Source organism: Chiloscyllium plagiosum, unplaced genomic scaffold (assembly GCF_037043375.1).
Source record: "Chiloscyllium plagiosum isolate Xiang-an unplaced genomic scaffold, Cpla_swu_hap1 HiC_scaffold_42, whole genome shotgun sequence".
NCBI classification, from domain to species: Eukaryota; Metazoa; Chordata; class Chondrichthyes; order Orectolobiformes; family Hemiscylliidae; genus Chiloscyllium; species Chiloscyllium plagiosum.
In genome coordinates, this window is record NW_028270180.1 from 7,580,578 (window position 1) to 7,593,991 (window position 13,414).

General features: G+C 38.0%; 1 protein-coding gene across 6 annotated transcripts in view; it reads left to right on the top strand.

Moving 5' to 3' along the window:
- Positions 1–13,414, top strand: part of scaper (S-phase cyclin A-associated protein in the ER) — a 316,829-nt gene that overhangs the window by 202,075 nt on the left and 101,340 nt on the right. For all 6 annotated transcript variants that reach the window (XM_087982090.1, XM_087982091.1, XM_087982088.1 and 3 more), the window contains one exon: positions 2,570–2,685. In XM_087982090.1, coding sequence (XP_087838216.1) covers positions 2,570–2,685 — 116 coding nt within the window. The remainder of the gene's footprint in view (positions 1–2,569; positions 2,686–13,414) is intronic.

The following is a 13,414-nucleotide window of genomic DNA, read 5'->3' on the forward strand; positions in this document are numbered from 1 at the left end:
TGTCCCCTTTATGCTCTCCCATTGCTGCTTGGAGCTCAGGTCCCCAAACCTTTAGCTCACATCCCATTTTAGATTCTGAACCATGTTTTGGTCAGCCCTGTCCTAAATAATACTGGATAATGGCCTAACAGGGCACTCAAAACTAAACTGTCCAGTCTAAAAACCAGGTCAGTGATACCTCCATATGCAAGCATTTTACCATTGCCATTTTAAGGGGAATGTACAATACTAGCATCTTTATGCCACTTACTCTTTTTGATGCTTCCATTTTCTGCTAATCTCCATCAGCTACACATCCGGAAGTTTAAGGCAGTGATTCCCATGACAATTCCAGTCATAAAGTGGATTCTTCTGCCTCTGGGCCAATATAAATTGGCCCTTGGGAAAACTGAACAAGTGTCATCAGCTGCCTTTTTATAACATAAAAGCATCTTAAAGCTATTTCCAGTATTTGAGTGGCCCAGAACAATGGGCCATGGTTACAAGATTAAATTTGAGATTTAGAACAAAAGACGAGAAGTGTTTTGCCTGTGGAAATTTAATTGAGGGGGATGAAAGAATAGCAGTTAGGGGAGTTTGAAAATGAAATGCATAAATATGTTTGAAATTATTTTATATATAAAGAGGAAAATGTATATTAGTTGGGATAAATTGCCTATTTTTATGTTGCAACTACTGCTTTTCTGTTTGATGCACCTTCTTGCCTCACTGCTTTCATAAAGCTGTGCATATTTTGTCTGCCCTGTACTCCTGGATGTGTAGCAGCTGGTGATCTGCCATCTCAAGATGCCAAGAGCACCCAGTAGTGCATCTGGCAGAGTAGACCTAGAACTTCTGTTGCTTTTTGAAGGTGGCTTGTTTTAAGAATGATAAACCTGAAGTGACTATTTTATAGCTGAGCTATTAAAGTGCAACAGCACAATTAACTGTTTATTGCATGCTCTATTATAATGTGCAATATGTGAAAGTGAAGCATTTCATCCGTACTTTTTGTTCTAAATTGGTTTTCGATTCTAAATTGGTATTGGTACAAATGGTTAATGGCAGCTGTAACAAAGTTTCAGTAATATTATGATTTTGAAAACATTACACTTGGTTTAGTAGCAAACAGAAAAATAAATAGAGGGACAGGGCACTAAGGTCAGTTGGTTGTGTTTGGCTGGCATACCATAGCAGCAGATTCAAGAAAGCTGCTTTCCCACTGAATGGACCTCTCAAATTTCAAATTTAATGTTGATCTTGCTCTTTGTACACTTTTTCTACAACCATAGCATTGTATTCTTCTCTCTATTACCCTAATGCACTTTGTATAGTATTGATCTGCCTGTACTCAATGCAAAACAAAACTTTTCACTGTGTCTAGGTACATGTAACGGTAATAAATCAAATTAAATCAATCCCTCTCCAGTATGTGTCAATCATCATGTTAGTTCATTGTCAACTTTGCAGATGTTGTCCTGACCTCATTTGACTTCAGTCACTCGGCTTTCTGAATAGCTCTCTTCTTCAAGTATAGTGCCTCTCAAGCTTAAGTAGGATGTGTACAGACTGGACACACATTACTCACAACTTTCAAAATAATTTATTTTCTGGATTGTAGTCATAAATTAATCATCAGCTTTGAAAACCAAGTATCTCTTTGATTATGGTGTTTTCTATGTAACACGTGCCAGCTAAGAGTTTCTTGCCACTCATTCTACAGCCCCGAGAATTATAACCTAGAATGTTATAACAAAGAACAATAAATCAACAAAAGATATAACATGTTTCACCTTGTAAAAATTAAACCATATGCCAAAAGGAATGTGGTGTTGATCTGAAGCTGAGGCCCTGTTCTTATTAGTTAGTAACGCACTTCCTCTTCAAAGGCACACAATTCCAATTTTTTTTCCATAAATTTTGAATTCATGAAAAACAGTTGTGTTACTAAACATGGCAATAGAGACTTAGCCAACTATATTGCACTAATTAGTTGTAATATAACATGTCACATATTGGTCTAACGATATACATTATTTGTTTGTTGAACAGTTACATTATTTCACTTTTCTTATGCCTGAAGTCTTGTTATTAAATTAGTACTAATAATCACTTAGATATATTTCTACTGTGGACATTTCGTGACAGTTTGATAAACACAAACCTATTTCATGCAGGATCTTTACCACTTACAGACAGGAAAATCTGTGACAGATCTACTTCCAGGTCAATAGGTGAACATTATCCAACTGTACTTTGAGCAATAGGTGACCTAATGGTCACATTTAATGCACAAACGTTTGGATTCACCAACAATGTTCTACATATCATAATAAAGTCAAAAAGACTTCAAATGATAGATTGCGCTGTTTTGCAAATAAAAGGACAAGAAATTCAGAATGGCTAGTGTGGGAGTGTAATTGTCTTTGAGAATAACTCAGCTCCTTTCTTCTTTCAGCAGGACTCTTAGTCTTCTTGTCGACCATTTGTCATATAAATCTCATTAGAAAGGGAAGAGGCTTAGTGAGTGGAGCTTGAGTACATGACAATGTGAGGTTTCTGACTAATGTTCCTTTTCCTTCTATTGCAGAATAATGCAGATCAAATCGGATTCCAAGTTGGTGGAGGTCTAACTGCTCTTGAGCAAATCCTTCAAGTTGTGAATACAGTTTCCAGCCCTAATATTTCTCCTCGGATTCCAGTCAAGTTAGTACCTTGCTCTAAAGCTTGCTTTTCAAAACGAGTCTTTCTACATTGATTGTCTGTTTCTGGGTATAAACAAACAGGGGATTGGGGCATCACCTTTGTTGAATGAATTGTTGAATGAAGACTGAATCTGGAGACTAATGTAAAAAATCCCTTCATGCCATTCACAGAAGAGTAGGAAGTTATCCCATTATCCTAATCAAAGTTCTTCCCTCAATCAATAGATTAAATAGTTTATCACCTCATTCACTGTTTATTAAACCTGCTGCGTGCAATTTGGCTGCTGGGTTTGCCTGAATAAAAATATCTTCATGTGAAAGTGTAATATATTACATGGGAAAAAATTTTGAAACATCCCAGGAACTTGAGGCACTCATAAATGCATGTTATTTTCTTTTACTGCCTTTTTGTTATGTAACACGACGAGGAGACTTTCATACTTGCAATCAATCCTGTACCTGAAATTAGTGTGCTGCTTAATGTCTTAAAGAACAAGTGGATTAGATTTTCTTACCCCGTGCATCATTGTTTCATTAATTTTTTGTGCCGAACTCTCTCAGTCCTGCTGCTGGGTACATTAAAGATGTTGAATTTTGAGTTGTTCATTCCACTATAGAAAATTCAGAAGTATCTCTTATCACTTTCCTCTGATTCCGGTGTCATTAGGAACTTGGCATATCAACAGTAGATGGTACAAAGCTGCAGTTGTGCAGTTTAACAGGTAGGCACACTAGCATCCTGTGCCAGTGTACAATCATTATTTCCATTCAAATATGTAGAGCTGTATCAGCCCAAATTAATATTCATCCCTTTGTCTTCCTGCACAAGCTTTATTATTGTTAATTATTATTGTCATTGATACCTTTGTGTTGAAATCTCTCCATGATCTCACCGTGTTCTTTTTTATAACTAGTTATGCAGTTGAATAGTATCTTTCTCCAATTCTAGTTTCATCTGGATCCCTGATTTCCTTCTCTCAACTGTTGGCAACCTTACTTTCAACTGCATGAGCCCTCAGCTATGGAATTCTCTCCCTCCACATGCACATCTCTCTATTTCTCCTCCTTTGTTACTTTTCTTAAACCCTCCCTACACTTTGACCAAGCTTTTGGTCACCTGGCCTAATGTGTCTTTATGTGACTTGAGATTTTGTCTGATACTGCTGTTATGAAGCAATTGGTTTGCTGTTTTGAAACCATGTACAGTTGTATTTGCTGTTTGCGCAACAATCATTTTACACAAAAATAAAATTGTCACGTGGATTTCAAAAATAATTCTAAATAAGTAATTCAAAATTGATTATCATAGTGTTGCATTATCTGTGTGATTGGATGCAGGCAGATGTTAGCCATTCGTAAATGAATTTGTGATCTCAGCTAATAATGAACTAAATTCCCAATGACTGTAAGGGGAAATTGGTCGAAAAATTATCCCAGCATTTGTTTGTTACAAATTTTTGTTTGTTCACCCAAGTTTGTTTCTTGACCAAGTAAAATAGAGTTTTATTCTCCATCACTTAAACAATGGGTGTATTTGTAAACAAAACCCATGAGAAATGCTTTCTGAAGAGATGTAAGAAAGAGCATCTTCAGGCAATGAGTGCTCATTGCCTGGAACAAAACAGGGTAGCAAGACAAACTGTGAACATGTTTAGAATGACTAAGCTAGGAGAATTGAATTGCAGCTTAATAGACTGGGTTTGAACAGCCCCGCCTGTTTATAGTTTATATGCATTCATTCCATTGGACATTTCTGAGGTGAGTCTAATAGCATCTAAAGAAAAAAAGATCGTTTAAGATTTGTTAATCTTCCCCATTGGTTTTGAGATGCTAACAAAATCAGTGTGCATTTCCATCGTTTTTCATTTTTACTTTTTCACTTCCAGCATTTGCCTGACTGGCAAAGTCTCTCAGGTACACTTTTAAATCATTTGTTTCTAATCATACACACTAATATAACAAAATCCTTGTCTTCTAGCTTCCATTCTTGGACTTCAAACCCTAGCCTTTGTTCAGAGGCAAAATGTATCACTCAGCCATGGAGTTCTGCATTCCAGCTACAGTTTGGAATTATCATAAGAGTTTAACATACAGTGAAATCTTTATTTTCACTGACTGACTCATGGTGGTTTATTTTATATAATTAGTAGGTATAAAGCATTCCTAAAATTGGATTCCTGGCTTGGATTCTTGTGTTATAGAACTGAACTTCAAAAGGTTTGTTGTGTCCCATCAGAGAGGGATTGAGAAAAATAGCTTCTTCCATCTTTAAAGTTTATGCAGTTGCTGAATGGACAAAGCTTTGCAAAGAAAAATTATACTTTTAACCCTTTTGGTGCTTAATGCCAAATAATAAACACTTTTGAAACTTTTAAATTTTCCTCATTTCACAGAAGGCAGAGAAATTGTTTTTGGTTTTGTTGCATTTTATGATCTGGTTTTTAAAAACAAATCACTCTGTTCTGAAAAATTTAGCTTCCTGAGAATTTGATTTAGTTAACAGTAACAAATAGCAAGCCATGACCCACCCCATCATAATCCTTTTAATGCTTCTGTTGAAGCTAAAGGCTCCTGAATCATGACAAATGTTATAAAGCTTATTAATTCAAGTGTGGTATTCAGTATTCCTGTTCAATGACTCTACAACAGTTGAGAAATTCCCAATTTACCAACAAATCCTGCATTTAATCAGATTTGTATTTTATTAAGGGAGTTACATGATCCACTTTGCTGTCTGTTCTCCATGGATACTTTGGCAGCTACTCCGCTAAACAGACTAGATGTTGAGAGTATACAGGTTTTTATTTGGTTTATGTCTGTGCAGCAGGCATTGGAGGGACCTTTGTTACATATAGATTGTCTGTTGGCATCTGAAGTAACCGCATTCTATTGGAATGAAAATCAAAAAGGGAGAATTCAGCTTTTGAAGTGCAATGTTCAAAAGAGTACAGCACCATCAATGAATGAGAAGGCCTAGTTTTTTTTTCGTATTCATTTGTGGGATGTAGGTGTTTCTGGCTGGCCAGCGTTTGTTGCCCATCCAAGTTGCCCTTGAGCTACCTTCTTGATCTGCTGTAGTCTACCTGCTGTGAGTTGACCCAAATTGCCAGTAAGGTGGAAATTCCAAGATTGTGACCCAACAACCGAAGGAATAGAGATATATTTCCAAGTCAGGATGGTGACTGGCTTGGAGGAAAACTTCTGAGCTCCCTGTATATCTGCTGCTCTTGTGTCTCTAGATGGAAGTGGTCATGGGTCTGGAAAGTGCTCTTTGAGGATATTTGGTCAATTTCTTCAGTGCATCTTCTAGATAGTGCACACTGCTACTACTGAGCTTTGGTCCTGCTCTCCCATCACCAATGGAGCAACAATATTCATTCCCATTTGCATCAGCTGGATGGCAAATTCATTACCAACTGCCACCATCCTTCAAGAGGTTTGCACTGGGTGCTTTGGTACACTTTGTTTCAAAACCATTTCCATGTTAATGCTGAAACAAAAAGATCAAATCCGGTCAGGGCATTTCAGCCTTTGAATCTTTTTCACTATTCTGTAACACAATGGCTGATTTATGACCATATTTTATTCACTCATGGGATATGGGTGTTTGCCCATTCCCAGTTGACCTTTCTAGCTGTCAATCTAATAGAAATCATGCAAGGTTTTGTTATAAATTAAGGTTCTTCTCAATTAAAAAAAAAATTAATAGATATTGCTCACTTGCAACTAAATTCATTAGTTTTTGACAAAGTTGTGCGTGGTGGACTAATTAGTAAAATTAGGTCATATGGAATTCAGGGTGAGCTTGCCAATTGGCTTAATGGCAGAAAAAAGAGTAATCGTGGAGGGTGCTTTTGGACTGGAAGCCTGTGACCAGTGGTGTTCCACGGCCATCGGTTCTGGGTCCTCCTTTGTTTGTCATTTATATAAATGATTTGGGTGAGAATATAGAAGACACGGTTAGTAAGTTTGTGGACGTCACCAAATTGATGGCATTGTAGACAATGAAGAAGACTTTCTAAGATTACAACGGGATCTTGATCAAATGGGTCAATGGGCTGAAAAAATGACAGATAGGGTTCAATCTGTATAAATGAGAGGTATTGCATTTAGGGGCTTACACAATCAATGGTAGGGCCTTGGGTTGTGTTGTAGGGCAGAGGAACATAGGGATGCGCGTACATAATTCTTTGAAGTTTGCATCACAGGGTGGTGAAAAAGGCATTTGGCACACTTGTTTTCATTCCTCAGTCCTTTGAGTGTGAGAGTTGGGAAGTCATGTTGAGTTGTACAGGACATTGATGAGGCCTGTTAGAGTCACAGAGATACAGCACTGAAACAGACCCTTCAGTCCAACTTGCCCATGCCAACTAGATATCCTAACCTAATCTAGTCCCATTTGCCAGCACTTAGCCCATATCCCTCTAAACCTTTCCTATTCATATACCCATCCAGGTGCCTTTTAAACGTGGCAATTGTACCAGCCTCCACTACTTCCTCTGGCAGCTCATTCCATAAATGCGCAATGCTCTGCATGAAAAAGTTGCCCCATAGGTCTCTTTTATATCTTTCCCCTCTCACCCTAAACCTATGCCCTCTAGTTCTGGACTCCTCCACCCAAGGAAAAGACTTTCTCTATTTATCCTATCCATGCTTTTATAGACCTCAGCCTCCGCTCCAGGGAAAACAGCCCCAGCCTATTCAGCCTCTCCCTTTAGCTCCAATCCTCCAGTCTTGGCAACATCCTTGTAAATCTTTTCTGAGCCCTTTCAAGTTTCTCAATATCTTTCCAATAGGAAGGTGATCAGAATTGCATGCAATATTCCAAAACTGCTCTAACCAACATCCTGTACAGCCGCAACATGATCTCCCAGCTCCTATACTCTATACTCTGACCAATAAAGGAAAACATACCAAATGCATTGTTCACTATCTATCTATCTGCGACTCTACTTTCAAGGACTTATTCTTCTGGCATACTGTGTCAAATTCTGGTTGCCAAGCTATAACAAGGATTTTAATGGGCTGGAGAGGGTTCAGAAGAGATTTACCAGGATGTTGCCAGGTATGGAAGGTTACAGTTATAAAGAAAGACTAGATAGGCTGGGACATTTTGCACTGGAACATAGGAGGTTGAGAGACGATCTGGTAGAAGTTGATAAAATAATGAGGGGTATAGACCAAGGTAATGATAGTTGTCTTTTCCCTAGAGATTCTATTTCAGTAACTGGTGGCTCCCCAAGGATTAAAAGATTACTATTGATGTGTCCTAATTGCTTGTTGTTTTGTTCATTGTTCTGATGAAGTCAAATTCTTAGTCTACCACAACACGGATTATGATCAGAATTGCCAATAACTGATGACCGAGTAGATTTGCCCACCCGCAGAAGACATTGGTAAGACAAATGAAGTGGAAGTTCTGTCTGGTTTATAGAGAAACCTATTTCATTCACTTTTGATTCTTGAAATAAATAAATTTATAATGAAAGCTAAATGTGTCATAAAACATATGTGGAAATTCAGACTTTGAGTAGCAGTCAGGGCAACCCCAAATAAATCACATGACAGTTTTTTTTCTCTGGCCTACCCCCATGCAAGCAGCTTCTTAACTATGTTCAATATTTTTTTGACACTGTAACTCCAGAGAATTACTGAAAGATTATCAACTTACAGTGGATATCCAAGCCAAGTCAGATCGTGATGCTGCTTTTCTTGGTTTATTCCCTCAAGCTCAGGCACTGTCCTTCCTACTGGCTTCCAATTCAGAACACAGTCTACTCAGATCTAATTTTTCCACCTCCAGTTTCTATTTCCAGGGTTTAAAAGCTCATATTCGAAGTGACACTTACAAATAGTCCTGCCAAATCACCTTATTCATGTCAGGCACGTCATTGTGTGTGTTCCATGGTACTTCATGGTTTGGTCAAGGCACAATAGACAAAGTCTCTATCTTTATTTAAAAATGTTGCTCACAGTGGTAGTGCTGAGCATTCAAATAGTGAAGCTAAATGCTTAAGTTGGAAAGTTGAGGATAATTTTTTATACACACACAGAAACACAAAACAATATTGAAAATACTCAGAAATTCTGACCGCACCTGTAGAGAGAGAAACCGAGTTAATGTTTCCGATCAACAGTCTTTTATCAGAACAGATCCAGCTAAACCATGTAGATGTTTATGTTCTATATGATTCACAAGCCTGTCATGAATACATTATATTCCTTTCTCCTTCATACATTTATCTAGCTTCTCCTTAAATACACATAGGCTAATAGTCCGCACCACTCTCCAGTTAAAGATGTTTTGTTCTTGGATTCATTACCTGATACATTGTCTTATATTTATGACCCCTGGTTTTACTCTCTCCTACATGTGGCAGTGTCTTCTTCTGTGATCTTACAGACCTCGATCAGATCATTTTAAATTTTCTAGAGAAAGCCCATCTCCATTATTTCAGCATTCAAAGTCCTCATGATGAGTCCTCTTGCTCTTCTATTATAGTCATACCTGAACCTCGCATCTTGAAGTGCACAGTGTAAGTATCTAGGGCAGGAAGGAATTACGATTGGTTAATCCTGCCTGGGCATTGGTTTGCTTTGCTAGCAATAGACATAAAGGATACATTGCTGTAAGCCTGAGGAACAGGTCTTCCCTCTCTGAGCAGCATATGGGTAAATCTGGAAAGCAACGATGCATAAAAATAATAGAGACTGTTTGGTCCATCCAACTGATTCTTCTAAAATAACATGTAATTATCTTTAGAAGGGTAACTCAGATCTTTCATTCTCTGCCATCTCTGCCAACTGTGTGAAACTTCTAACTGAAATGAATTGAGCAACTTGATTCCATGAATTGTGTATGCAAGTAACTGATTTACATTTGCTGTTGTCAAAGTAACAGTTTATATTTTAATTTTGATAGCAATATTTGATGCAAAGGCTTCTTGCTTAGTCATGTGAGCTTAATTCACTCAGCAACTTGTGTCCTTGACTAAAGATGTGAGATTGATGAGGTTTTTGAAGTCAGCCTGTGCTTCATCCATACATGACAGTAATCTATCTTATAGAGCTAATAAACACTCATTTAGATTGTTTATTGCATGTACTGTTAGAACTTTAAAGTTTGAAAGTGCTTCTGCTGAGGTAGAAGAATTAAGCTTATTAGCATGTTGAGTCAATAAATTTTTCAGGTGCACTTCCGATCACAATGAAATGTAAAGCATTGTGTCACTGAATTCCAGGAATATTAAAATGCCCCATCAAAACAGACCTGATCTTTTGTTTTAAAGCCCTTTGTAAATCTGTATCCGTTTGGGGATTTAGCATGTATAATGTAGCATACAGTTGTCTTTTACAATATATTTTTTAATAGTTTTGAGACTCCTAGGCCGGTTATCATTTCTGTGGCCTGGATGTATGCATCTGTGTTTCTCTTGGAGTGTGAGAGATTTTAGCTATTCTTCCACTATTTGTGTCCCTGCCTCTAAAAGTTTAGCTGTACTTCAGTCTCATCCAAAAATAGGTGGAGAGAAGTGGGCAGATTGGAGAATCTCATAAGACTGCTCATGGGCCTGGGCAACATGGCTACCCACAGTCCTAGGCAGCTGGCAATCTGGGTGGTTGTTTGACTCAACTGACTGCCTTACTTCCACAATTATGTTCATACTTGGGTCTCCCTGGGAAGGGAGCCATTGGGTGTCGCCAGTGCTTCCACAACTGATAGAAGATCTATGCCCTCTCTCCTCCTTCCCTGTGTTGGAGAGACAGGATTGGACCATTGACACCAGACATTTGTATAATTTATATTTGAATGTAGGTACCCCACTTTTTATAAAAAGACTCAATTATAGGTCATCAGTGAAACTAATGCAAAGGGGTTGGAAATCTTTTGCTTATAATTGTAACAGTAATTCATTGTGTTTGGGCTCTATAACAATTACAAAGACATAAAGAAATCTCAACTTGGGAACCTTCTCCTGTGAGGGCAGACGTCAACAATGAAATTTAGCATTACTTCCAGTACACCAATGCAGCTTTCAGCATCTGAGGAAAGGAATGATTGACCATATGGCAAGCTCATTGTCTACATGGCTGCAGTGTTACCTGGTATATAAAGAAAAATTGGTCCCTGCCAATGAGCTTGATCCACTTGTAGTATTGATGTTTATTTTCAGTTTCATAAATTAAACCCTCAACAGCCAAAATTCTCCTTTTTCCACCTTGAGTTCTGAAAAGGTGGCAGAGTATGTTAGTACAAATAAGGAATATGAAGTTAATATTTCAAATTAACTGATGGAAATTTGGATTTCAGTTCAGTTTGTCAACAAAAAGAAAAGGAAAAAAAAATTAAGCTTCAGTACACTCAGCTAGCAATCATAAAGGCATGCTGGCAGTACTCCATGTTTCCAGGATTCTTCAGTGGGAGATCAAAACTGTTCTTGCTTGTTGTAACAAGCAGAATGACTGGTCATCCTTACCGTTTGATCATTTGAATTTGCTACTCTCTCACATGTGTCCTTGCATGGTGCTGGTGTATTCCTTAAAGAGGAGATCTCCCTTTCAATTCAGTCTCCTTGTTCAGATGAATAAATTATGATTTTCTTTACAATGACTTGCACAACTGAAAGAACTGCATTAGAAGATCTCTAAATTGTTGTAGGTTTCTGTTTCATTAGTACATTCTTAGGTTTTCTGCTTTTGATTTTCATCAGTTTTGAACTAGTACACTAGACTTTCATTCTTGTATGTCTCTTCGTGCATTGCAGGTATCAGGTAATTAGCCATAGTCCATAACGGGCTGCAGACATACCTCTTTGTTCGTGAGAGACAAATGGTTGCATAGCGTGAGGTACATCACTCTACATCAAGCTTGGGACAGGACATGGCAGCAGGCCTCCATGGACCACCAGTCTGGTACAGGCATTAAATTTTACACTATTTGCATAATTCTGCCGCACAGTATAGCTAGCTAGCCAACAGGATGAGCAAAGAAACAAAGCTGACTCTAGCTAGAGGCAGAAAGGCCCACCATTTTCAAGAGTTACAGGGAGAAAGTGGGAGAATGGAGTTGAGAAACTTATCAGCCATGATTGAATGGTGGAGCAGGCATGATGGGCAGAATGATCTAATATTTGCTCCTATGTCTTTATGGTCATCAGAGCAGCAGTCAGTACACTAGTAAACAGGTTCATGCTTTAGGTTCTGAAGAGAAGTCTTAGCAGACTCAACTTTAATTCTGTTTCTCTCTCCACAGATGCTACCAGACCTGGTGAGTTTCTCCAGCATTTTCTGTTTATTTCAGATTTCCAGCATTGACATTATTTTGCTTTTATTTGTGCTTTAGGTTGTTGGTTTTTAGCATAACAGAAAATTCCCTTAAAATGAAGATTAGTTCTACAGAATTTTCTTTTTCCTTGCTCAGCATGCTGTAGCAGTGTGAGTAGGTACCAATGCTGTGGCTTCTTCATCTTTTAATTTCTTTGTCAAAGTGTTGACTGGAATAAAATAGGATGAAGAACCTTTTATTTTTGTTAGAATGCTAACAACAGGGAATTGTAAATAATGTTTAGTGCACTTCTCTAGACCTGCCCTGGGCTCCACAAGCTGTAGTTGCAGCTGCTGGAAACCTCCCCCATGGCTCTTAATCCTAATAGATGGGGAAGTACTTCTGGAGTTTGCTTTTCCTCACTTCACTAAATGTTTTAAAGCAACTGTATTAATCAGCCTAAGTGGTGTGCTTCTTAATTCCTGAAATATTGCTTCAGTAGCAGCTTTTATATTGGCTGCATGCCGTGTTAGTGCAGCTGGCTCCTTCTTCACAGGTTTCACACAGCTGATAAAATTGCAGGATTCACTAAGATCAACAGCTAGGAATATTTTATTTTAATTCCCAGGTATTCCCAGCCGCAATCTTAACATATTCAGCAACTTCATTTTGGCCTCACTGTGAATTTGCAACAGGTATTTATCTGGAACTGCACAAAACTGATATAAAAACACAGCTTATTAAATGTTTAATTTTCTGTAGCCTTGTCCTTTCGCATCTCTAACATCTTCCAGTCCTACAACTCTTTGAAGTCTCTGTGCTTTTCAAATTCTGACATATTACACATCCTCGATTTTTGTCATTTCAACATTAGTAGCAATGCTTTCAACTGTCTAGGCCCTCAGGTCTAGAACTCCTCCCCTATAGCTCTCTGACTTTCCCTAAGACACTCTAAAACATACTTGTTTGAGCACTTTTATTAGCATACTTGAGTGGCTAGGTGTTAGTCAGAGAGTCTGGTTTCTTAAATTCTAACGTTCCTGCTGAAGTGCTTTGGGATGTTTGCTAGAGTTATATAAGGAAAGGAGAAAGATGAAATTATAGAGCATTTGTAATTCACCAAGTATCATGCCACCTAACTCAGACTGAAGATTTGAGTGAGTGAATCATACGATCTCTCTAATGGTGGATTTTTTTTTCATTAAGTCGCAATCTTAAATTGCACATGATGCATGCCACCTAATCTCTTTCTACCTCTTCATGTTGAACTTTCTTTTGAGAATAAGTCAAGGAATTCAAAAGATGAAGACATCCTCTGTATGCAGAACTTCTGAGTACAGGGTATCGTATGTTGGTACCTCTTTAGTAGACGGAGCTGTATGTTACCAGAAAGCATATAAATATTTTGTTAAATCTGTGCATAAACTTAGAAAGATTCAGGAGTACCTTAGTCTGCTGTATCACT